We start from the raw sequence: 27046 nt of genomic DNA, 5'->3' as shown, positions 1-27046 counted from the left end.
GAAAAATGCTATAAAGTCAAGATGTCCCTCTCTGTATGTTTTTGCTGTATTATTATGACAACCCACAATATTCTGGTCTGCAGAGAAGTGTGTAACCACTCTCTGAATCATAGTGAGCCTTGCTTTCATGGCTCCCTAAATAACATCCAATGTGTAAGGCAGTTCCCTGTTTTAGTTTTAATGGATGTCTCACTAGCAGGACAAGGAACAATGGGATAGCAGCTGTCCCTGACCCATCTCCTCTAAACAAGTGAGCGCCATACTGCAGTTTGATACAGCCATGGATGGCCTGCATTGCCACCATGAGGGGCTTACAGCTCACCTCTGGCCCCTGCTCTGCTAGGTGGCACATGCTCTGGTTGCCACTTCTCTGTCACAGCAAGACCCAGCAATCTGTTGCCTCCAAAGCTCTTTTTCCCCCATCCGACCACAGGCACTAGAATATATACTCTCTATGTCCTTATAATGCTCCTTTTTATTCAATTCTTTGCAGGAAGTCACCCCTGGCTTGTCACTCTTTCTTCGTGGGAAGGTTTCTCTCGCATCTTTTTATCATCTTGCTGGTCAGAGACCTTGTGAAATCTTGTTTATTAGTCATCAGCTATTAGTAACCTAGGGGAGTCTAGAGATGAAGGACTGACGAATGAAGCACCTCAGTAGAGTCAGAATGGCTTTGGAAACAGGAATAAGAATTTAATTTTAAATTCACAAAGGCTCAAGGGCTGGTTTAAAAAAAAAAAAAAGGTGACTAATGGTGCCTGTTTCTATGTTTGATCATCAGGAACATGTAGAAACTGTATCAGATATTCTGGCAGAAAGCTGATCACAAACCACTTTAGGATATATCACATGTAGGTATTTAGTTCTGTTCAGACATACCTTTCTGGTGCTGTCAGCAGTTAGTGCTGGGGCGAGGAGAGAAACTCACCTTGCTCCAGCAAAGCAGTGAGAGCCCTGACCCCAGTGTCGTGCCCAGCATAGCCACAGGAAAAAGGTGCTTTTAAAACCTGTCATATTAGAGCTAACATTGTCATTACTGTTTCTGTAATGAATTACTTTGCCTGTGATGCTGGAAAACTCCTATTACAGCACTTGAGATGCTGCAGTTCCAGAACACCGTGACTGAGTGGCAACACATCAACCAGTTTGCTTTGATATCTACCTGTTTCTTCCCAGCTTGACAATTACTGCTCCTTGGAGGGAGCTATCAGCACAATAACAGAAGAATGTGTAGGGCAGCATTCAGGCTGTTTACAGCCATTCAGCACCTGGAGTAGCAGGGAAATGCCATGCCCTCACTTTCATCCTCCCACATCAAGCACTGGGCAGCTCTCTACTGTCTGTGCTGCTCAGAAATGCGTTCTATAGGCTTTGACAGTGGATGTAAGAAACAGGTAGATATAAGCAAACATGCCCTGAATGTCACCCAATAGCCTAAGCAGAGTTCTCTTTTTTGTTGTTGTTTTCTTGTTTGTTTTGTTTTTTAATTCCAGTGTGATAGCGTTTTTTAATCACAATACTTGCCTCTTCAAGAACAGGAGCAATCATAAAAGCAGGTCCCCAAAGGAAGGCAGTATCTATTCCATGAGTCTGCTCATCAGTGGTAAATCTAGTGTGGAAAGTGAGATATGTAATGTTAATTTTTATAGATCTTGAAGACTATTTTGATATTATTTCCTGTGACAAGAAATCTGCTTCCTCAAGACATCTTTCAACACTGCCAAATAGTTTTCCTGGTTGAGGAAATTCCAAAGGTTGGATAGAGATTCTGAAAGTACAGTAGCACCTTCCATACTGAAGCAGACCATAATGATCACAAAATGCTACAGCTGATTTCTTGTTCAAAATAGCAGCATTGGGAAACCAGCTAACTTAATTTCTGATCACTGGGTTGAGAGTTCGTTGAGGGAGTCAAAGAGCAGAATGGGAACCAGGACCAGAAGAGGGAACACAGAAGAATAACACCAAAGCATTTGTGAAAATCCTTGGATTTGGTTTCCTGGATCTTTCACACGTTTACATTAGGAATCTTTTGCAGGAAAAACACAAAACAGTGTTCATACACATTGAGGTTTTTAAACTGAATGGATGAAAAATTACAGAATTCAGTCCATTTTATTCAATGCATTAACATTATTTTGGATTCTGATCATGTCCTCCAGAGTGCTTGTAGTCCCCTTCACCTGGCATCATCTGCCAGCTTGGGAAGAGATCTCTCTTCCATCATGCATCAGCTAATGAAAATATTGAATAGCACATGGCAAAGAGTGATCTCCCCATCTCAGAATCATCCGCTCCTCTGCGTCAAATCCCTGAGAATTTAAACAAGCTTTCAATCAGTTGTAAGCCTGTCTCTGAGTAAATTTGTAATGGATCTTTCTTCCCTAGTTAGCTTATAAGAGGTACACTAAACGAGCAAAACCACATTGGCAATAAAAAGACATCTGTTTGGTTTCTAAAATATTGCAAGTTTTGAGGAGTACATGGAACTCAGGAAAACCTGTTCCTCGGGAAAACGTTTCAGGAAAACATGCCTCATACTCTGCCTGAAAGAAACCTCAATTTATTCAGAGTTTCTTTAACTGACAAAAAGCTCTTGGAACACCTTAATCTTGGTCATTATTGCATTTTGACGTAATGCTTTGTAAATGTTAAAAGTGGGGTGTCTTATAGTTTTTGAAACACAGAACACCAGTTTTTCTTGTCATCTCAGTAGCTTCTCCGTATTTTAATTTTGCCATAATAAAATACTAATACTGACTCAAGGTACTTTGATTTCAGGAGAAAAACCTGATCAAGAAATTTTGACAAAAGAGAAGTCAACCTTATTTACATGTGGAAACAAGCATCTCACCAGCTGACAGCACTGTTTCTTAAGCAGTTATAGGAACTATGAGAACAAATTCAGCAAATGAAAAAACATTCACATGTTGAAATATAAGCCATTAAGCAATATCTATGAAAGGTTCTAAATTCCATCTACATGCTTCCTATGGTTAGATGCTGACCTTTTTGTCTTATTTTCCCCTGTTCAGCCATTAAGCAGAGCTTTCCCTTTCAGTAATAGATTACCAACTCCTGGTCTTTTTGGACAGCTGAGATACTGGAGTCTCTGTTTCACTGAGTGAAAGTCTTAGAGGCAACTAAAATACTTATAAGAATCTGCAGGGGCAATGTTCTTACTTGTTATTTGAAATGAGCACCTAAATATTTGAAATTAAATAAAAAATTTGAAAAGTGCACATGAAATAGCTATTGCTTGGAGACTCCCTGCCCAGGCAGAGTTGTTTTCATGGTGAGATATATGAACTCTTAACAGTTCCAGCTGCAAAACTAGTATGGTTTTATAAGTTCTCCTTTGTATTTGTTACAAGGAGAAAGTTTATTGTAAAATCTGTACATTGCAAAGTCTATTTTGGCTCTCTCTTTCTCTAAACCCCACATTTTTCCTCCTGTTAGCATCTGGGTCACTTTTTCTACTGCAGAAGATCCACTGAATCAATTAGTATTACTTTGTGATGTAACAACAGCAACAAGAATTAACTAATAGTAGTAAGAAATGCTTATAATCCATTTTAGAGTCTAGCTATCAGCAAGTGATGTTCCCTGTAGGATGGGACCTGGGAAATGAAACAGTTTCTGCTGATCTCCTGATGCCTACTTTCTCTACATGTATTTTAGAAGTTTTATTTCCTAGTAATGCCAATCTGGTCCCACTGACCATACTCCTGTCACTGGCTGGAGCACACCTTCCAGCCCAGTTTCACCCAACAAAATCCCACTGATGCATCTGAAACTGCTCTACAATAAAAATCAAAGCACATCTGGAAATCTGCTAATAAAAATGTGGCCCAAATAGAGTGTATCTACACTGGAAATGGCCAGAAATGCAGCTTTAACATCACTAGAGTAATTCTGTATTAACAGAGATTAGCTAATATTAATGCCAAAATGAACTCAGTTATTTCCAATATTAACACAAATCTGATGAAGTAAAAATGGAGCTAAAATAAATTCTTGAAACAACATATAGCCCCTTACAAGGGGCTATATGAGACATGAGTACCTATAAAACTCCTTAACATAACCTAGTTAAATAAGGTATCAGAGAAGGATACTGCTTTTAAAATTTGTCAACCATCATGCTGAGTAAGCAAAACATGTTTTATGCATATCCTCTCCATACTCGGATGGTCTGCACTTTAGTGTAATCTCAGCTTAATTTGGAAAAAATGCCTTACCCTTTAACCAAAATGTTTCTAACCTAAAGGGAAAAAGAACATTAAATAGTCCAAGCTGTAGCCTGTGCCAATGAGACTGCATTGTCAGAGCTTCAGGCAGTAGCCTTTCATATGTATTATTTGCACTCTTTTGGCTCAAATCTTTGCATAAAGCAAAGTAGAAAATGTACCAAAAGCTGGTAAGAAGCTAATTAAAAGATGCTGAAAGGGAAACTAATCCTCACTTTGATTCTTGCTTCTTCCAAAAACAAGTAGTTTTTCCAAAAATCTGAGGTTACATTTTCCAAGAAGTGTTTCAATCCATATATATTAATCTCTGGTTTGCACCTGCTTCTACACTCAAACATCTCTATCTCTGTGTTGTTCGGGGTTTTTTTGTGTGTGTGTATGTGTGTGTGCAATTTGTAGACACAGATGTAGTCTTCATCCATAGCAGGCAGATGCAAGTGCTAAATTGGAAAACACAAATGTCGTGGAGGATTAGAAAACGGAGACTTCTCTCTGTGAGCTCTTAGCATTCTGGACCAGAATACAGATTTCACAGATTTCATTTAAATACAGAAAATAGAGGTAGGTGATTCCTATTTTTAAAATAAAGAAAAACTGTGTATTTGCCTAAGACAAGACATTTTGAGAATTTTCCTTACTTAGCGATTTTCACTGGAAACAAATATAGGCTGTATCTTAATTAATCCCATATTTTAGGATTATTTTTGTGCATATAATTTGATTAGATTTCACTGTAAGACTGTTGTCTTTAAAAAAGAGAACACAGTAATGTTACTATGAATATTCTCAAATACAAACTATTTCATACACAGAACCTCAACTACCTTTGTGAGTGAAATATGATAAAAACAAGAGCTTCCAAACTCACTCGTGCATCAGGGACCGCACCACTGTGTTTCCATGAACATGAGCCTCGAAGAACAAGGTGTATAAGTACGGCAGCAGAGAGTATCTGATCCGAAGCGTATCACGAGATATCTTGGCAAACTCTTTTCCAAATGCTGCTGGGTCTTGTTCCTGTTAAGGCAAAGCTTTTATTTGTACTGAGCATCATAGCTAGGGACTGCAAATTCAACAGACAACTTCTGTGCAACCTAAGGGGAGCTATGGCTGACAGAACGCTACAAAAGTGAGTGGTTAATAAGTGCTGGTTTGAAAACTTTTGGATGCATTAAGAACAACATCCATTATCGCCAAACTAGTATTTTTATCATGTAGTCCAGAGCAGTGCTGATATAGGAAAGAGTTACAGTAATTCCTCCTGTTTGACCTTCTCCAGTGCTAAAGAGAGACAGCTAAGGAGTCACACATCTCCCCTCCTCCTTCACAAAGTTTTCCCTTAATATGTGGTTTTCTCATTAAAATTGAAGATTGTATGATAAATTCTAAGGATAATGAAACATAAAAGGAACATCAGTAACAAAGTTTTTTATATTATCTAGTGCTTTTCAGAGAGGAAAAGTATTAATTAAACCATTTGCAATCCCCAATGGATTAGGCAAAGTGGATATTCAAGATTCTATTTTAACATTAGCTTAATACCAACCAAACTCAGTATTCAAGTTAAATTTATCTGTTATTATGTTTACATCAGAATTAGTCACTGACAATATTCCCTGCTGGCTCTAAGCTCCAGAGCATCTATCTATTATTTCAAAAATTGCACTATAGTTTTACCAGTATTCTGACACTGTACAAATGTTGCCTAAATTCACAGAAAAACAGTTACACTTCTTAGGTGTTGGTGTCACCCAAAATGCCTTGTTCATTTCTTTCTTTAAACAGAATGTTTTAAATGCATTTAAGTAATTAAATAAACCCAAATGTATCTTCTATTACTTCTGTCAGTCACTCAACACTGAGTTGCAGTTCCCATCACATAGACCCATTATTCTTTTCCTGCCTATTAAATTGTCTGTATGCAATTAATACCTACTCACCCAGGTCAGACCCCATTCAAAAAGCCAAGCAAGCACACAATGTATCTCTAATTTTAGTGGAATGGCAGATAGAAAGTATTTATCACCACCAGCAGCTACCACCTCACAGACATTTTTTCTGGGTAGAAAAATTTCATCTTAGGAATCTACTGGGTAATTCCTGATTCTCTTAGCAACAACACTATAGCCTATTATTCCTGCATTTCGCCAGTTGCTTGATGTCCATCATATTTTCATGCAGAGACAAAGGTCTTTCTGGGGGTGTAAATGTTGCAAAGTTTTAATGACACAGCTTCAAAGAAAACTAATAACCTGAGCTCCAAGTATTGCACAATTCAGTTTACAGGGAAAAAAAAGGGAAAAAAAAAACAACAAAACACCACCAAACCCAACACATTTATTGAGCTAGCAGAACCACTTCATTGTGGTTGCAGATAAACACAGTGTACTTAACAAGGCTGCAGGACCTTCTAACTGTTCATAGCTGGAAAGAACCCAATGCTTCTTTCTATTTGTGACAAGTTTTGAATGGACAATAAGTCAAATCCAGGACATAGGTCACTTTTTTGTTCTTCTCATGGACTCCAGGGCCTTTTTTAGTCTTTGTTGCTTCTTGGCTGACAATGCTGTCACTACTGCTTTCTCTCCTTGGAGTTCTCACATGTTTGTCTGGAGTTTCTAACAGTGGCATTTGTTTGAAACTTGCTTTTAAACAAGGATGTTGTATAATGTCCATTCTCCCCTTCCTGCAATACCTGTTATGGTCACAGAACTACTGAAACAAAACCTGAAGGAAACAAAAGAGTAGAAATATATGCTGACACTCACTGGATGCTAAACAAAACCTGGGATTTAGTAAGTAAAAGATGTTGAAGAATTTTACCAAGAGCATGGGAAGAACATTTCCTGCCATTCAACATATTCAGTACACTTTTCTGCATGGCTTTTGGATGTTAGATACCACACATGCTTCAGTGTTCCTATGTCACCTTTACATTACTGATGGGAAACATTTCCACTGCACCATGCAATTCCTGTTCTCAGTGCAGCACTCCTTGTCGTCCATCACTTCAATTTACCCAAGAATGGCAAGTTAATTTCTGAGAAAGTAATACAAATCACTATTGTCATTACTTATAACTGTAGGCTACAGCTTTGTGTAGTTTGTTTACTTACACTATTTCCCTCTGCATTGTGGTTCCTGGAAAATGGATAGAAAGAGCCAAGCTGCATCCAGCGCAAGCAGAGTTCATAGGTGGTGTTGTAGTTAAATCCACAGATATCAGCACCGATCTAAAGAAAAAGTAAAGTCATTGGATAAGTGGGATTGCAGGATATTGACAATCTAAATTACAGATTTAAATCTAAATTGTAGGATATTGACATATACATTGCATAAATATGTGAAAGGCAAGCATCAGGAGGACGGAGCCAGGCTCATCTCAGTGATGTCCAGTGGTAGGACAAGAGGCAATGGGTGCAAGCTGGAGCATAGGATGTTCCATGTAAACACAAGGAAAAACTTTTTCACTCTGAGGGTGACTGCGGAGTCTCCTTCTGTTGAGACATTCAAAACCTGTCTGGGTTGTGTTCCTGTGTGACTTGCTCTAGGTCATCCTGCTCTGGCAAGGGGTTGGATTAGATGATCTTTCGAGGTCCCTTCCAACTCCTAATGTTCTGTGATTCTGTGATTGTACCTACAGAAGTTTGTTAATAAAAATAACTTTTGAAAATAATACGTAGTTCTGGTGACTTTATAAGAGTGCTTCATAATGATATAATTTTTTTCTGGGACTGAGACAATACTGGCTCAAGGAGTAAGATCTGACTATATTACAATAATTTTACATGTCTCCAGTCCAGTTTGCAAATACAGAATATAAAGAGATCAGGGTTCGATGACATGCAGTGATTTAATCTGAATCCAGCAAGGCTATTTTTGTTTCTATTCAGTCAGCCAAGATTGATGATGTTTAGCTTTTTTTAATCTGCATTTCCTTATGTTGTGGAGGCTGTTACTGCTGGCCATCTCAAGTAGTTTATTTCAGAAAACATTTCAGTTAAAGTGATACTTTGTGTGAGCCAGCAACTGCCTGAAGGACACAGGACTTACATAGGGGATGCCAAAGAGGTTGAATTCCAGAATTCCAATGATTGAATACCGCAAGTCCTTCCACTGAGAGAAGTTGTCACCCAGCCAGTGACCCCCATGCTTCCCACTGCCAACAAACGTAGACCGACTCAAGACAAATGCTCGCTTTCCAGTTGCCTGCTGGACAGCACTGTGAAGAAGTCCAAGAAGATCATTAAAAATATGAAGAGTAACCAAGAGAGAGTCAAGACACAACTTTATCTGAAGGGGTATTTTTTCTGAAATTAGTATTATTGTGGTCTTGCGACATATGAAAATATGGCTGCAAAACTGCCAATAATGGGAAGTTTTATTCAGTGGTCAAAATAAAAAGCTAAAATAGATCTGAACCACAAAGCGATGCTTCAGGTATGGTATTTTCAGTCTTCTAAAATATTAATTTCTGTTTAACTTATTCTCAGGAGTGTCTTAAACTGAAAAATTGAAAGATAATTTCATTTCTGTATTAGTGAATTTAATGTAGTGTTCTACAGGTTCCTAAAAAGCAGTGTAATATGTTATTTTTTGCAATATAGGATATATGTAGAAATTTGCCCTGGTAAATAAATTTCTAATATCCTGGAAATAAACACAACAATATCAAAATGATACCTGAACATCTGGGGGAAAAAAAAGTAATCAATATAGAAAGCAAATATGTAATGATTCAAAATGTCAGCCCATCCTTTGTAACATTTCTCTAGCTTCCTGTCAGTTTAATATACAAAGAAAACTACAAAATTAGTGGTGTAATGAATTATTCCTTTCCTTTTGAAAATCAAGGAAGTGCAGCATGCCCTGTTGACAAATGTTACAATCCTGTGTTCCAGAACACAGGATAATCTCTGTACACAGTTGCATATTGCAATATTACATACTGCAGGACTTCAAATTCAACACTTCTTTAATACAATTTGGGCAACACAACATAGATTCTCTGGGAAATTCTAGCATGAAACATTAATAAAGTTGTTCACCATACACCTCCTTCTCCCTTTCTATAATGAGATTCGATCAAGGGATCTTTCATCTGTATTCGTAATGGTTGATATTTGGTATTGGTTCAGTAATGACAGAGTGCCTTTGAAATGCTTTAACATTTGCTTTGGAAGCAAAAAAAAAAAAAAAAACCCTAAAGGTTTCATGCAACCATAAACATAATAGCTTTATAGTCCAGATGGAGCAAGAATCTGGGTTGTAGGTGCACTGATGAGCCCAACAACTGCACAAGGCTCCATATGCATTGAACAAATGGCATTTTAGAACCATTTAATGCATATCCTCAGTATGAGTCCTCTCCTCTGGCTGTGCACCACAACTCTTTGGCTCCATTTTCAAATGTAGGTGCTGCTGAGGGCAACATTGGATAAACTCAACTATGACCCAGAGCTGGCATAAGCAATTTGCAACATGTAATTTTCTGAATAAATTTCAGTCCATTGTGAATCATTGCCGAAGAGGTCCTAGTGCTGTAAAATGTATTTGTTGACAGAAATTATCTACAGAATATCATGTACAAGTAACTCTTCCTGCTAAGCTATGCATGAGCTGATTGCTGCTAGTTCATGTTACCCAAATTCAGGCTATTTGATATGAGTCAGATGACACATTTCCTCTTATCTGGATGAATTAGGGTAATTCTTAGAATTGGTTTATGTACTTGTCGTTAATTTTCAGCCAGTATCCTGCAATTGATGCTGGTTTGCTAAACACTCCTGGCAGTAACCTAATTTAGTATATTATTTGTGAAGAGTGAGTGCAGAAAGGGATACAAGTAGCCTTGAAAGGAAATGTGTTTGAGGAGCCCAAAGGAATATGCACAAAAAATTCTTCACCAATATTTCCCAGCTTTACAATGAATCCAGCCTCTGATTATGCTTTTGGTAGTGTTTTCCAGCCTTGAAGGACTCGCTACATTTGGCTGAGCAAAATACATGCTTCTTTTGGAAGGACCTCTGAAAGTAAGTGCTGTAGGAATGGAGAAGGTTCACAGGTTTGGGGAAGGCTGCAAGGAGCTGTGCAGCAGCAACCATCCCAATAGTGCTGGTTGAGGTTAACACAGCCAGGACAATGTGCATGCTGAAGGCGCTGGGGCACACATGCCAGCACACAGAGCTGTTTCTGCTAAATTCACAGGGTTTGTCCCAGGCAACTGGCTTTGCTGACACAAAGCCTGAAGAGAATGAAAGAACAGCTCAAGAAAAAGTAGGTAAATCCAAAGTCTCTATCCAAACAGTATTACCAAGGCAGTGTACAGTTATGCGGATTCCAGTGTGCAGAGGACAAATATCAATGGAGAGACCAGTGATGGGAGGATCTTTGCTGAGATTGGATGGTAGGGTCCCAAAAACCATGCTAAGTCCCAGGTGTCCTAGCTGGGCTGGTTGGCCAGTGAGATCCCAAATTCAAGGGCTTTCTGATCCTTCTCTCAAAAGCTGGACCACTCTTCAGCAGGCGCACAAAAGCTGGCACACCACTTCTGGCTTTTACCCAGTGCTTCCCTTCCCCAGGCTTGGTGTATGAAATACAAGTGCATCAACACCAGAAGTAGGCTCACTTAGGCACATCCTCTGGATACTATTACAATACAACTTCTGAAAATGAGTGCTAAACACTGAAGCAAGCCAGCTTTGACACTAACACTGCAATATTAAATTGATCCATGTTTTAGCTCAGTCTCTGCTGGAAAAGGAATGATTTGCCCATTTGATTTAATCCAACAGCTAACTTACTACTGTCACTCCAGCTTCACAGCAACAGTCTGTCTGCATAAGCTACCTTTGAATGCTTCCCAGCCACAAAATGAGTTTTACAGTAGCCGACAGCAAATGTGCTGCAAATGCAGTTCTGCCCTCCTGGACTGATTGAGCTCCAAGCCAAAATGCAAACCACTGCCTTCCAGCTTCAGAAGCAGCTAGGGGAGCTGTGTTGTTAGATCATTCCCTGACAGTGATAGGAACTCTTCTGCTTGAGCCAGAGTAATGAGGGGATGGGAAAATTCCCCTGACAGCCCACAAGGCTGCGTTCTGCAGCAACTGCACGTGAGCAGCTCTAATAGACAATGAAAACATCTTGTTCTAGTTGTACATAAGCAGCAACTGAAAAGTAGATTCTGAATTTAGCCAAGAAAAGCAAAACTGGAAAAGAATCTGTTTCTTCTTTCAAGATTCTCTTTTCTTGAAACTTCTTACTAAATTACAAACAATAAAATGAAGCATGAGGCTGTTTCTTGTTAGATACTATGACAGATATCCCAAGTAATATCATCAGCTTTTAAAATATATTCCAATCACCTGAACGCTGCTTATAAATACTTTTGAAAACTTACTTGAAAGTTGGTTCTGTCTGTGACCAGCCAAAGAGCGAGTGTGTGTTATAGTGCTCCCCAAGGTAAGTCTTGGAGTCAGGACACAATGTCTTTTCTGACAGGGAATGATCGGAAATGCCTGAGAGTGATAAAAAACACTGTAAAATTAAATACAGCATACATCACAATTAAAATCTCTTCATATTTCTGCTCAATTCAAGGTGAACACACCAAAGGATTTGGGAAGAGGAAAAGATGAAGAAGTGCCAGACATGCAATGATTAGAGGTTAACACACAGCCACGAATACTTGCTTGCGGATAGGCACATGTCCTCAGAAGGATGAGAGGACCAAGTAAACATTATTAATTAATTTCAAGTTTTATGGCCAATAATCCAAAACATCTGTACAGATGTAATGTCTTTAGTAAATAATAGCCAGAAAGAAAATGTTTGGATTGCTAAATTAAGAGTATAGCAACGTATTCTTTTACACATTGACAAATTTTACTTGAGCAAAAAATGTTTAAACAAACAAACAGCTAAAAAATACACCCCCAAAAAAATAAACCTCCAGAATACAGATGCCATGGGAACTTGTATGGTTGTGTGAAATCGTGAGACCTCGGTTTGCGTATCACTCCAGTGCAGATGGAGGTAGGCAGCATGATTCTGCCCTATCACTGCAAAATTCACACCTAAGCTCTCTCTCCCTGAGGCACCTGTGACTAAAAGGCGTCAGGACTAGCTGCATGGCACTACAAGCGATGAGTGAGGAGTGTCAGAGATGTGCAGGGGAGAAAAAGTATGAAGGTGCAGCAGCCCACAGGGTGTCATTTGCTACGGCCTGATACACTGCACAGAAGAGAAGAAGGACAGATTATAGTGGGCATGCTCACATGTGGATGTACTATCCAGTAACCCTTTCTGTCAGCGAGACACAGGCAGTGAAGGCAGTATTAGTTCACTCACATGTGGATGGATTATTCAGTAACCCTTTCTATCAGCAAGACACAGGCAGTGAAGGCAGTGCTAGCTTTATGCCTCCAGTAATGGCCAGAGGCAGCTCTGACATTTCTGGGACAGCACTGTTTTAGTGCAGAGCCAATGGGAACAAATATGAGGCACAGATTTGCTGCATAGATGCTGCCTAGCCTTTGATCTCATACTAAGGAGATGCTGGTAAGCCTATTTGGTGCAGAAAGTGTGATTCTCATCCTCTCCAGGTAACCTCCATGAAAATGCCATGTGAAGTTCAGCCAGAATTGATCAGGTCAGAGGTTTGATTTATATAATGTATTTATTTTCAGAAATGAAGTTGAAAATGTTATAAAAGCCTCTCAATAAAGAAGGCAGATCCTCAAATATTCTTCTTTTGCATGTTTCATTAGGTGCACACACTAATTCTAAATACTAGGCAATCTCACTGCCTAATCACACTTTACTCTGCGCTTGCAGTTGATTACTACAAAGTGCATTTCTCTGTAACTGAAACCCTCTTTGCTCTGCTGTGCCACCACAGCTGGAATCCTTGTGTTTGGGTCTTTAGATACACAGACTCCAGTGCAGATGATCTGCATCAGAAATTATTTAATTTATAGGCAATTTCCAAGTAACTTGGACTGATGTGGCTTTCAAGACACTAAGGTTCTGGGGAAAGTCACACTTAATGTTCCAGTGACACTTAACTATTAAGGTGGTATGTAAAAGAAAATGCTGCCTTGAGTCATTATTTTCATGCTCCATTCTTATTCTGAGCATTTTGTTTTCTGCCTCAGTAATACTATTTTCTAATTGCATATTAGTCTTCAGTTTGAGGTGTTTTACAGAAAATTGATTTGAAGGATGTCTATTTTTAGAAGTTCAAACCACAGTTACATGTAATCATGGTTATAATTTAGACAGGGTGTCTGCACTGACAGAAAGCCTGAGGTACTGAGACTAGGACTTGCAAAGACTGTGTTGCTTAAGACAATGGTGAGCCCACAAAACGCTGCCAACCCAACGCTGCCAATCTTGTTGGATTAAGCACCTTAGGTCCCACCTCACATCTACACCAGTTAAGAGCCTAGACAGCCAAGGGCATGCACAGTGTTGGCATAAAGTTCAATATAAAATAAAGCCTTTAAAAACCAGTTGAAAACGTATCTTCTACACCTTGGAAAAAAATGCCATAGGGTCTTGTCTATGGAAGGGAGACCAATAATGTGGAGGTCTCCAGAAAGAGCTTATAGCAGCCTTCTTTTACCTGAAGAGGGCCTACAAAAAAGCTAGAGGGACTTCTTACAAAGGTACGTAGCACTGGGACAAATGGCAATGGCTTTAAAATGAAAGAATGTATACTTATATTCAATATAAGCATTACATTCTTCTCTATACAGGTGGTGAGGCATTGTAACAGGTTTTTCAAGTCCAGGTTGGACAGGGCTTTGAGCAGGGATCATGGCAGGGTAGGCTGAAGCTAGATGATCTTTAAGGTCCCTTTCAATGCCAACTCGTCTATGAGTCTGTGATATGATTCTAGCACTGTGAGTTGCAAGCAGAAGTGCATCCCTGCATGAGAAGGAGCAAGTCAGAGAGAGAAACTGGTCTAAAACCACACCTTCCCTTCCATATCCCTCACTGTCCCTATGTGTTATGCAGATATCTAGGTCTCTAAATCTGACTCCTCTATAATAGTTCAGACTTCAGCACTAGTTGTCACAAAGCTGCATGGCTCAGAATCCTCTTTATGGGTCCTTCAGTCCTTTATTTGCAGGTAAAGGGAGCTCTGCTAACAAAAGATGGAGGCAACTTAAGGCAAAGGTGTAAATGTCTCTTTGGTTCCTGGGCTTTGGACAATGCCAAGACCCACAGGGCCAGTATGCAACAGTTACAGTTAACATTTTCCATGCAAAGAGAGAAAACACCAAAATCATAAAGAAAAGCTCTGCTTCTGGTTTCAATAATTTACAATATTTTAATAATATTTTGCCATGTTTTTGTTATGTTTATGTTTCTCTAGCATTCAGAGTGAAAAGATAATAAATGAAACAAGGAATTCACATGACAGTACAACAGCCTGAAGGGGAAAAGGGGACATTTCCAATACTTCACTGTCAGCTCATTTATGTATCAACTTCTGCTGCATATTAGCATTGCTCAGGCAGCCAGGCTGTCCTGGGGAAATGTTGGCTAGATTAATTGCCAGGACCACTGACACTAATTGTAAGTACTTGTGGCTTCCTGAGGAAGAATGAGTGTGTCATTAACTCAGCTACTGGAAGGGGTGTTCCTATTCCTATTAGTCTCCCATAGGCTTAGGCATTTTTTAAACCTGATTTTAGCCCGTTTCTAGTAAGGCAATGAAAATTTCTTTGCTAAGAGAAAGAAAAGACAGTTAAATAAGGCATCAGGGGAATGCCATCTTCCCTGTCATGGTTTGGAAAAGGCAGGGACTGCCCATCCCTGGGACTAGCAGTGGTGACAGCAAGGGAGAAGGGTTACTCCTTCCATAAATCTGTGGCTGAGTTACAGTATGTAGGTATCTAGCTTTTTCCCTGATGCTGACCAGTTGCTCAGAGAATAGCAGAGCAGGTCATTTTTCTAGTACTTGTTACAAGAGAGTCCCAGTGACAGAGGAAAGTGGCTTATGTTTGATACTCCACCAAAGGTAAGCCAATCAAGTCCTGAACAAACATGTAACTGAACACACAGAATAAGCAGGGAAAGATGGGCAATGAGAAGGATTGGGATAAAAGAAAAGGAAAAAAAGACTGTCATGGAAACTTTACTTACTAGGAATGTAAGGAGGATTATTGATATCATTAGCAGTGCATCCAGGATACTGGCCTCTTAAGAAATTGGACGGTTCGTTCATATCCTGTAAAAAAGAGAGTAAGATATATGTCAAAATCCTTTTTTTTTTTTTTTTAAAGAAGGGAGGGCAAATATAACGAGACATACAATCCAGATCCCATCATAGTCGAGGACATCCTTAAACTCCAGGCACATCTGTGTCCACCACTCAACGGTCCTGGGGTTGGTGTAGTCAGGAAACACTGATTCTCCAGGGGGCCAGGCCTAGAGTTCACGGGTATAAAACTTGGTTATCTTCCCATTTCTGTTACATAGTTGCTGTATTGCTTTGTAGCAGTATTAGATCAAATGCATGAGAGAATGTAATAAGCCAACCTTTCCAACAGCAGGAGTTACACCATCAGAGTTGTTCACCCAGACTCCCATTTCCTGTCCAAGTTCATAAGGCCTGTATGTGCCCGGTTCTTCATCCTTAGTTATGAAAGGGTCCTGAAAACAGTGATTACACTTCCATTATTGAAGTTCCAAAGCTAACAACTACTTTCTGTTCAAGTATCTTAGAAAAATTTGGATTATATTCTTTCATTAGAAAACATTAAAATTTAACAAACGCTCCTTAATCATTATGTGCTCTCAAAAGTTACTAAACTTGAGAGTATTCAATAATTTCTCATATCACTTTTGCCTTTCACAACAAAACCAGCATATAAAGATATATTGTATGAGGCAAAAGTGATATGAAATTATTGAATATCCTCATGTTTATTTTTTATGAGCCATTCTGTGTTCAAATTATCTAAAAGAGGCAGTAGATTTTACTTTCCTCCCTGCCAAGTTCTCTGCTTGGCAGAGTGGCATGCCACACTGGGCTTTCCCACACTTGGACATCTCTGGGTTTCCTCCAAGGCGATCTTCATTCCAGCTGCTGCAACTTTAGCAGCTCAATGTTTGAATAATTAAAACTTCAAGAGGCTTGAAGTTTGGACACATTCAACCTCAAAAAGACCCCACCATTCAGGTCTGGCATCAGATAAGGGTGTTTTACGCCAGTCTGGTGGAGAGTAAGCGAAGTCATGCCTGCAGAGTTACACATCTCTGTTCTCCCCAGGTGTGAAGAACCACAGCAGTTTACATGCCATAGATCATCTTTTCTGCCCCTTTTGCTTCTTGGGGTAGTCACCGACTCCAACTGCTGCCAATGGCTTTGACAGATACAGTTTTTCAGCCTCACGTTGGCCATCAGTAGCCACACCAAGCTTATTGAAAGGGAACAAAATATGTTCCTGGAGAAGATGATGGCCTGCCATGCCAGTAACTAATAAAGTTAGATATACTTTGAGATGCCAATGAATTAAAACAACTCTGCTCAGTAGTCAACTGTGACTAAAAGGAGATAAGTGCTATTTTGCAATATGTCCCTAATTGGGGACATCTATCTGCTTTGTGCTATTTAGAATGAAGGAAGATTGCAGCCATTTTAGAAGTAGAGTATTTGCTTTTCCTCTTAGAAATTGTTATTTGTTCAAGTTCTCCTTAAGGTAAAACCTCTCAGTTATGAAACACAATGGAAACTGAAACAATTTTTCCATTCAGTTAGAACTTATACAATAATTCAAGTGAACTTTAATTAAAATGTAATCGAAGTATAACTAATAAATCTCTTAAGAACAAAAAAATCTGATCCTAAATGGTAAATTTCTTTAAAGGCATATTTTAAAGCTCATTTTAATACCTGAATTAATTGTCTCATTTACTTGTAAACTCTCTGATAACTATAGTGCTGGTTAGGAAGGTATATTCTTCTATGCTTCAAAAACAAAGCCCCTGATAAATCCCTACCTTAAGTGAAAAAATCTATTCATCTTTATATATCTACCTCCAGCATCACCTCCATAAAGAGTAAAAGCATCTATTACATTTTAAACTAATTTAATAGCTCAGATTTGGAAAAGATAAAACTGTCCATCTGCAATAATTATCTTATAATTTTGGGAAGTATGTTTCTCAAGGGACTTGAAGACTGGAAGAAGTCAGGTTAATTAGCACTCCTAATCCAAACTTCTGGTTTCCTTCAGATGAAAGGTTACTCCTGTGCTTATACAATATATTACAATATATTACGCAGATTTAGCATTGTCCTAAATAGAACAAAACCCTCCCATGCATTTACCAGTTGTTGTTGGGGAGGAAGTTAATGTCTGTAAAATCTTCCCGAGCTCATCTCTTTTGCAGCTCTTGCAGAGGAGTTGCTGAGCATCCTTAACTCCAACTGACTGAGCTGAGACCTGAGGGCACTCAGCATTTATCCAGACTGATGCACTTCCACCTATGGCTCCAGATTTTGACACACATCCATAAAAATTAATCTCTAGAAATTTTAGCCTGTATAGCTTGTGCAGCTGGACTTTTAAATGTTAAAGCTAACAAGCAGTATTTTGAATCATGAGCATCTTGCTATTGACTTTTAAGTAATTTGTCACTCATGTCATTCCTAGCTGTTTCTATTTTTAGTGTGATTTAATGGAAGGTATACAAGGGTCTTTCATTAAAACACCTCTTCAGTAATAATGTTTATCACTTTATTTTGTAGCCATTGCTACTTTTAGAACTTTTCTGTTTCTAAAGAGTATGCATATTCTGACTCAGCTGAAGCATGCACATTATTCAGTGCAATAATGATGTCCAAGTACTGACACTTAGACAAAATTTCTCTTAAAAGGAGGTGGGCTCTAAAAGACATCAAGAAAGAAAAATGCTGAATGACTGCATTCAGAGACACTGTGATGGAGACAAGTTACTACGAAGGTGATCACAGGCATAAGGGCCTCTCAGCACTGGAAGCAAGCGTGGGGACTGGACTTCCTAATGGTGAGGCACCACCCACCCTAGTGATGGTAGCACAGTCAAGTTTGAGATGAGGAGTACAGAGCCCATCTGCCCCAAATCCTAGTAGAGGTTTTACATGACACTAGGAGGCTGCACTCAGAGCCCATTTTCTGAAATCATTGTGAGGGAGGCAACAACCTGCTGCACTTGGGGAACTCACTTGGGGTACTGTCATTGTACCCAAAGGCATCTAAATAGAAAATTGTTCTTTCGGTGTCAAACTGAATTAACACTTGGCTTGATTACAGTTAGCGTGTCTTTGTTGTCACTTGGGAGTTAAACCCTTCATACTGTTCCAGCTCCTGACTCAACTTACAGGCATGCTGTGCATTACTGAAGAATGCTAACAGTCAAAGTTTGACAGAAATATCAGCAACTGTAATAAAGTGAAAATAGAAAACTTCACTACCAGTGCAACCCATACTTCCCATTACCTTTTTTAAAATCAAGGACAGACTGGATCAGTTTTGGCTTTTTCACAAGCTTATCTAAATAACCAAAGGAGAAGATAGTCCTTTGTTACAGGTTAGTGGAAGGAAGAAAGAAAGGTTTCCTATCTGGATTCCCCATAGCTCATTGCACAAATTAAGAATTGTTGTTATATTTCTTGCATCTGCCTAACAGCTGAACTTGGATTTACACAGTAACACTTCCTTGCATTGCTCTAGCATCCACTGAGAAACTGAAAAGGCTTAAAAAATGTTGTTGAACTCACAAGAAAGAAGATAATGTAGCATACCCACTAAACCATGACCGTTTGCCTGTAGCTTCTTACCGAGCAGTAAGTGCAAAACAACTGGAGGCATCCTAACTTTGATGGGGGGGGAAAAAAAAGGTAACTACCATGCATTTACTGAAGGGCAAGTGTTTATATGGGAAGAGCTGCCCCAAACTCATGGTATTTTGCTGATACATTCATGTGTCAAAAACTCCTTCAAGAGAAACCCCTAAATAGGACAAATTACTGGCAGACAGTGCACACTATGTAGGCTGCTATTTCCATCATCAATATGCAATTAATCACATGGGCTGTGTGGTCTTGTTTAAGATTTCTAGCAACAAAGGGAAGATTAGGCCAACAATAAATACAGAGCAGGTACTTTTAATGAAACTGACAAAAAAAGTCAGCAAACTGAGAAAAGTGAACCTCAAAACTCTATTTCTAAATTTCTCTGTGGTGCTGACTGTTCCATCCTCAGTCATATATTAAACTTTACAACACATTACAGAGGAAAAAATACAAACAGGGAAGCACTTCTGGCTTTATCTATCTATTTCACAAGATAATGTGATTTTTGGAAAAGAAAACACCGTGGCAGTTATCTTGGCTCCAGTAAACATCTGATACACCACCAGAAGTGAAAGAGGAACTATCCTAAAATTTAGGACTCTACTATCCAGTCTTCCTACAAAGCTTTGACAAGACACTCATGACAAGAAAATGAGCGTGGCCTTTATTATAAACGGGCTGGATCAGCACTTAGGGCTGGATTAATTGGTCTCCTTACAAGTATGAGCTACCAATGTAATGTAGGTAGATGTGCTGCAGGGCTTTGTCATACAAGACAATTTTTAGCAGAAGGAAGGAAATAATGTGCTATTCTCCAAACACTATGGGGGCACCATATGGAGCACTGCGAAATCCAGTTATCTGCTACACAGGCAAATGCATTCAAGCTGGGACACATGTGGAGGAGAGCTACTGCAATAAGATCTGAAGACCTCACCCATTAAAGAGTGAATAAAATATTTTCATTTGTTTAGCCTAGAAAAAAAGGCTGAGGAAGAATATGCATATTTAAATAAGTAAGAAAGTAGAAGGGATGAGAGTCTGGTAGTTTGCAGTAGCACAGAGGTGAAAGATGTAAGATGGCCTTTTCGGCTGGAATTACAGCAAAAATTCCTAAAAGAGCCTTTGTGGAATTGTTTCCTACTCCTCTTGTGGATCAGCTAAGCCTGAGCTGCCCCTGAGGCATGTGTTGGACCTGTTCACAACATTTGCTGGGGAAGGGACACCTGGCTCTGGGCAGCAGACTCCCTGCTCAGCTCACCTTGAGGACAGGCAGCTTTATCCCAGTGTCTACTTAAATCTTTTTTCTGCTGCAACTTAAAGAGCTTTCCTTCTAATCCTGTCCCTAGTGGTTATGGAGAACAAAATCAGGCTCTCCTTTATGTGGTGATGCTTTGCATCCTGCACGCCCTGCTTCGGATCTTGGCACTCCTGAGCCTTCTCACCCCAGCCCTTCCCAGGTGGTATGAATGGCCCAGCCTGTGCTGGGGACTGCAGCCCTCCTAGTATTGCATTGCTGGAGGGCCTAGGAGAGCAATATCTTATGCATCTGTCAAGGACATTTATTTAATTTCCTAATTTATGTAATTTTTAATATAAACTTCAATTTAATTGGTCTCTGATATCCTTCTTGTCATTGGCACTCACTGAGCAATTGTGACAAAGAGTAATTTTGGCACAAAGACATGTTTCTCTGGAGAGAAAAAGCAAATTTTGTTGGAAAAATTGACAGGGAAAGATGTAAAATTCCAATTTTCAGTTCTGCTCAACTTAATTTGTTTGGTCATATGTAAACTTTGGTTAGAGGTTCAAAATTTTCATGCAAACAAATATGTCTTAGATTAATTACAGTAAAAAGTAAATATAAATATTGAGTCACTAGCTTTCCAGAATGACTATTAATAGATTTCTTTTTCTACTATCCAGTTATTTTTGTGTACATATCAAACTCATTTGACCTTTTTCAGGAAAAGAATTGCATAAAAGCAATCTTAGCTCAGCTCCACCCCGAACAAAGGCAAAATTTTTCATACCTGAGAGATGGTGCTGGTACACAAATATCTGAATAATGCAACACATGAAATTATCACTCATAACACCTGAAGTACAGCATCTTATACAGCAAATCTTAGTCTGTTGCAGTGGAAGCGTTCACAAACTTAGCACAGAGAGAGCTGCCTGTTTGTTGTCTTCAGGGAGAGACAGGGCATGGCCATGTGGCCATCCATTCCCCTGCAAGGCATTGCAGGCATTTGCACCTCTTTTGCAATACCTTGCATCTTGAGAAAGGAAGTTCTGTCATAATGTGGTGATTCTTACTGTTTCCTCATAAAGTGAGAGCTATGGTTGGACTCAATGATCTTGAAGGTCTTTTCACCTGAAACAATTCTATCATTCTATGAAATCTGTGGGAAATTTCAGCTCTTCTCAACAAATGACAAAAATGAAAATCTGTTGCAATAGCAAGTGTTAGCACCTAAACGCTGCTATGAAGACTGTGCTGTAAATAGTTTGAATGCAGAAACAATTAGCAACATCATTAATTTACCAGAATCACAACATTGTGTTTTCCTTCCTTCTTCATCTGTTGGAGAAACTCTGGCAGACCTGCATAATTCACTTTATCGTATGTAAAGTCCAGGCGACGTTCCATGTAGTCAATATCATAATGTTGGACATCCTAAACGTTTTAAAAGTAAACATTAGATGAGTTTTTAATCCACCTATGGAGTCCTCAACACAGAAAACACATGGACCTGTTGGAGCTGGTCCAGAGGAAGACCACAGAAATGATCAGGATGGAACACCTCCCCTTTGAGGAAAGACTGAGAGAGGTTGGGTTGTTCAACCTGGAGAGGAGAAGTCTCCAGATAGACCTCATTGCAGCCTTTTAATACTTAATGGGGGGGCCTATAAGAAGGATGAGGACAGACTTTTTAGCAGGGCTTATTGCACAGGACAAGGGATAATGGTTTTAACCTAAAAGATTAGATATGAGGAAGACATTTTTTACAGTGAGGGTGGTGAAACACTGGAAGAGGTTGCCCAGAGGGATGGTAGAAGCCCCATTCCCAGAAACACTCAAAGCCAGGTTGGACAGGTCTCTGAGCAATCAGATCTAGTTGAAGATGTCCCTGCTCTTTGCAGGGGGTTGGACTAGATGACCTTTAAATGTCCCTTCCAATGCAAAGTGGTTTATCATGATGTGATTGAATTATTTGATACTGAAAATTGGAATGTATGCAACTTCATTTCTAAAAGGTAGCCAACATACAAAATTAAACCTGGGTGATTTATTGGATTAATTATAAATAATCATCAGGCCAAATTCATCTCTGATAAACTTACCTGGTAGGAATGGACTAAATGGAATGTAGAAGTTTGGCAGTGAAACGCATCAGAAGCCCCATAATTTATTTTAAAAACGCTAGCACCTTATACTGCACAGCAGTAAATCCACATGAGAATCAACTGCCATGCAGCCAAGTGCAGCACTTAAACCTCATGTTCAAAGGTCACCTTAAATGTTCTTTTAAGTATTATAAAGCTATTACATGCAGAACCACCATGTAAGAGTATTAATATCCTCTTATTCTGCAGTTCTCTTTGTAGGATAGTCACTTTTCCTCTGTTATAATTTTTTTCATCTCACTTTGGATTGTAAAATGAACATACACAGTGAAAAATTCATACTTACATATGGGATATCATAGTGGCGCATGCGATCAACAGTTTCCCTTAAAACATCCAGGCTGCCATAACCCCATCGGGAGAGATGAAATCCCAGAGACCAATAGGCAGGCATGTGTGGGCGTCCAATGGCCTATAGAAGGAATGAGGAATACAGAAATGCAAAGGGTGAGAGGAAGAGAAGTTATTCTGAAACACCAGGAGAGGATTCCAGCCTATGAAGATTAGGGCAGAGGTATTGTACATCCATGAAATACCCTTTCCTTTCTCAGAACAGCTGCCTGTGCAGCATGCTTGGCTTCAAAAGTGCACTTCTGGTGGACTCTTGTCCTTAGCAGAGGCTCTGAGTGACATCCACATTGAGCATCACTTCTAAGAACATCTCTATGGAAGACAAGTATATAAAAGCCAGGCTAAATGAGGGTCTTACTGAGGTCTCAGCCTCCACATAGCAGCATGTGCCTTCTCTTACCTACCGCACACCAGTGGAAACCCAGCTTGGAGCCTGGCACTCCCTCATCCATGGCAAGTCCACAAACACCTTAGTCAACAGCAGGCAAATTTCTGATGCTACACACCACCATTGACTTTGCTAATTTTTCTTGCTGCATCCAGCTGAACTAACTCATCAAGAGTTTATTTGAGCTCTCTGAAGTTTTAGTTGTATTTACACACCACCCAGAGGAAATTCAGTTGACTGACTGCTCTTATTGCTGGCTCACAGCATCACTTTGCCAGGCACTGACAAACTTCTTCAAGGTCAGAGTTACTGTTTAGTCCTGAAATTCTCAACTGAAACAAAAGTTAATGAGTTAAAGATGATTTTACAAGTATTTGATTTCTACTGGCTCCACATAATCCAACTGTAAACTGCATAACGAAATGCAGTTGAGAGCACAGAGGAGCAAGATATCCTACACTGCTTCCCCTGGGAGAGCTGCTCTGGCAACCTGGGGCAAGCAGTGAGCAACCACAATGTATCTGTTCCCAGAAATAAGCTGAAATCTGGCATTGCTTCATTAGTACTCACTGGTGTTTTCCATGGGACATCTCTTGGAATCCTTACTCCACTTGTAAATGGTTAGATCCCTTTGTTCAGTATTTCTAACATCCTTATGCATGATACATGAAAAATCAAGCAGCTGGTAAGCACCCATGACTTCTTAACCAGTTGCAGCTATTGACTCCCTTTGGTTAAATAGCTGTTCCTCCCTTATTTCCTTGTGGATCTCCATACTTAGATAATTATGCTAAGAAGTGAAAAAGAACAAAGCTTGCATATTGGCAGCTAAACCCATCAACTGTAATCAAATAAAACAAGGCATTTCTGGCACTCTATTACATTGCTAAGCTCTTCAGAGAGCATAAAGGCACATCTTCCTGTGGGATTTTCTCCTGAAAAAGTCTGACCTGGGAAAGCAATGTTGAACTTGAAATTGCCCTAAAATACTACACAGATGCTAGAGCTGGTGGGATGCACAAACTGCACTGAACAGAAAAAAAGATGCAAGAGAGAACTGGGGGAAAGTAGAGGATGCTTCAAGCACTCTGGCTGGAGGAACACAGAGCAAATTGCTTCCAAACCAGAACAGCTTGTGGACAGAAGGAAAACTTTAAGCACAAAGCATTACAAATGTGGCTACAGTGTGCCTTTGCTTGTGGAGATGCTGCTATCTCACCTAAGAAAAAGCAGGAGGAGGCCAGAACAACTGGTGAGATTAATGATTTGAGGCCCTCCAGGAGGGATGATCCAGCTGAGCAGTACAGCTGCCCCATAGGCCTGCTACACATCCCATTCCACCAGACTCAACTGTCTTCACTTTCTTCAAAGCTTACTTTACCTCCAGCTTAGTTGGAGGCTAAACTCTTCAGAGGAAGCCAAGAGTAGCTAGCATCACCGTGCTCCTGATGCAGCTGCACTTAGGTTTTACTGCATGCTGCTTCTGTGCCCTTGCTGGCAGAGGCCCTGGGCAGACAAAGATGACCTCTACCATGTAGGGGGAGGTTAATGGGCAGAGACATATCTTTGCCACTGTGATGCAGTCTCACCTGGTTACACATGTCATTATTTATTTCCAGCTTTCCAAGGTACACCTGATTCCCTAGACTATTGTTCAAGCTTTCCTGGGGCTTCCCGTGGAGACCTGAATGGGGCACAACAACTTAGGACAATCTCCTAGACACCCTGTAAACCAGCACTGAGGTGTCCAGAAGAGCATGGCAAGCCTTAGGGCAAGAAGTCATCTCTTCTGCCACAACTGCACTCACCATGTTAAAGACTGAGAGACCTGGGGCTGTTTAGTCTTGAGAAGAGAAGGCTGAGAGGGGATCTGAGGGGTGGGTGACAAGGTGAAGGTACCGGTCTCTTTTGGATGGTGCTCAGTGAGTGGACAAGGAAAAACAGGTACCAGCTAGGACACAGGAGGTTCTGCCTCAATGTGAGGAGACACTTCTTCATGGTAAGAGCGACAGAGCAATGGAAAAGGCTGCCCAGAGAGGTGGTGGAGTTTCCTTCTCTGGAGGCTTTCAAAATCTGCCTGGATGTGTTCCTGTGTGGCTTGCCCAGGTGATCATTCTTTGCCAAGGGGAGTTGGATCTCTGGAGGTCTCTTCCAACCCCTAACATTCTGTGATTCTGTGAAATCCATTTGAAGAGGCAAAGGTGCTTGTTTTAGACCAACTGAGGCTGCAAGATGAGCTCTGTTAACCCCACCACCTTGTGCTCCCAAAGCAGATACATATTTTTCCCTTGTTTTCGCTACTGTGAACAGTGGCCTCTACAAACAAGGTTAAAAAGACAGACCAAAACAAAACAACTCCCTAATGAAATAAGATGTTTTGTGCACAAGCTTCCTCCCTTGTACAAGACAAAGGGGAAAAACAAGCTGATAAATATCAATCCTATGGCTGAACACAGAGCCCAGTCCCCTGTCAGAATGTCTGTATAGCATTTGCTGCCTCTCCTTGAGCAGGTTGGGAAATGGGAACAGCTGTGGGGATGACCAGCCTGGGTAGAGGCAGTGGGAGCTGCTAGGCAGGCCTGCTCCAGGTCCTAAGATACCCTGAGCTGCTCCTGGGGAGGACAGCCAGCCTGAAATATGGCAGATACTGTGTGGCTGAAGAGCTGTATTTGCTTCTGTGACCACCTCAGTGGGGCTGGAGGTGAAGTGAGGCCAAAGGCATGCTGGCAAGAGTCCTTCCCAAAGGGCACATCCCCAGCACTGGGTTTGCTGAGGTTCAGCCACTCACCCTTACATAATAATATGGTCTTGCCTTTGGACCAGAACTGCTCCATGGTGAGGCAGTATTTGGTAACAGCATTCCTTGAGGATTTTGTGATTACAGCTGAACCAACCGAAGAAAATCTACCTTGCAAGCAAGATATTCAGTTTTAAAGTAATTAGTTCCCCAGGTTCACCAGATGCATCTATGGTGAGCTTAATTAAAATCAGCAGAACATTTGAAGAGGAAGGATGAAAACAGGGCAGCTGGGAAAACAAATGTTCATTCTTCTAATTATGGTGTGGACTCTCTCTGATCGATCCCCCTGAAGCTTCCAGATAAAGTAACTGACATATGGTACCTACTCACAGACAGATCAGCAGAGGCAGCAATGTAATTTTGGAAACCTGAAAACTCATGTTGGATTTGATATATATTTAGAATCTAGTTAATTCATATAGATGGCATTCTGCATACAGATGATCATAAAATGCAGTAGGCAGAGAAAGGCTGCTTGGCAGAATTGACTCCCATAGAATAAGAAAAAGTAAATGAGGTATGGCAGGGGAGCTGAAGGAGGAAAACATAAGAAATGCAAAACCAGCAAACATATGGGATATCCAAACTGAGAAAAAAAATTTTGGAAAGATATGCTAGTTCTGAAGCAGAAAAAAACCCAGGTACTATTTTCTGTTCCACAATTCCTCCTGCACTTGATTCTTAAATAACTCCTGGTGTTGTTTAATAAATTCACTGTTAGCTTTTCCAGGTTTACATAACTTGGCATTATGTAATAGTGGTTTTTTTCTCTCTTTTTTTTTTCCAGATGCACCTGATGCACCTGAGTGCTGATGAATCTGCTGATGAATCTAGGAGGTGGCCTGGCAGCCTTTTGCAGTAAAAATAATGTTTGGTGAAAACATGCAGACCTAATAGATGAATTCTGTGCCCAGGAAGCAGGTGATCTGTATTCACTTTTCCTATGATGAATTTTTGCCTAAATAACATTACTATGAGCATCAAGGATAACAGCT

General features: G+C 40.1%; 1 protein-coding gene across 1 annotated transcript in view; it reads right to left on the bottom strand.

Moving 5' to 3' along the window:
* The window catches only part of LOC128981258 (maltase-glucoamylase-like), a 54138-nt gene that overhangs the window by 9805 nt on the left and 17287 nt on the right, over window positions 1-27046 (bottom strand). The window contains exons 7-16 of the mRNA XM_054399970.1: window positions 22799-22924; window positions 21650-21781; window positions 15801-15914; window positions 15573-15689; window positions 15405-15489; window positions 11650-11767; window positions 8304-8472; window positions 7367-7483; window positions 5119-5267; window positions 1525-1609 (exon numbers count right to left, since the gene is read on the bottom strand). Of these exons, the coding sequence (XP_054255945.1) occupies window positions 1525-1609; window positions 5119-5267; window positions 7367-7483; window positions 8304-8472; window positions 11650-11767; window positions 15405-15489; window positions 15573-15689; window positions 15801-15914; window positions 21650-21781; window positions 22799-22924 (1212 nt within the window). The remainder of the gene's footprint in view (window positions 1-1524; window positions 1610-5118; window positions 5268-7366; window positions 7484-8303; window positions 8473-11649; window positions 11768-15404; window positions 15490-15572; window positions 15690-15800; window positions 15915-21649; window positions 21782-22798; window positions 22925-27046) is intronic.

The sequence above is a fragment of the Indicator indicator genome, chromosome 3, assembly GCF_027791375.1.
Source record: "Indicator indicator isolate 239-I01 chromosome 3, UM_Iind_1.1, whole genome shotgun sequence".
Lineage (NCBI taxonomy): Eukaryota > Metazoa > Chordata > Aves > Piciformes > Indicatoridae > Indicator > Indicator indicator.
The sequence above is the reverse complement of the archived record's forward strand: the minus strand, read 5'-3'. Positions and strand labels throughout refer to the sequence as shown.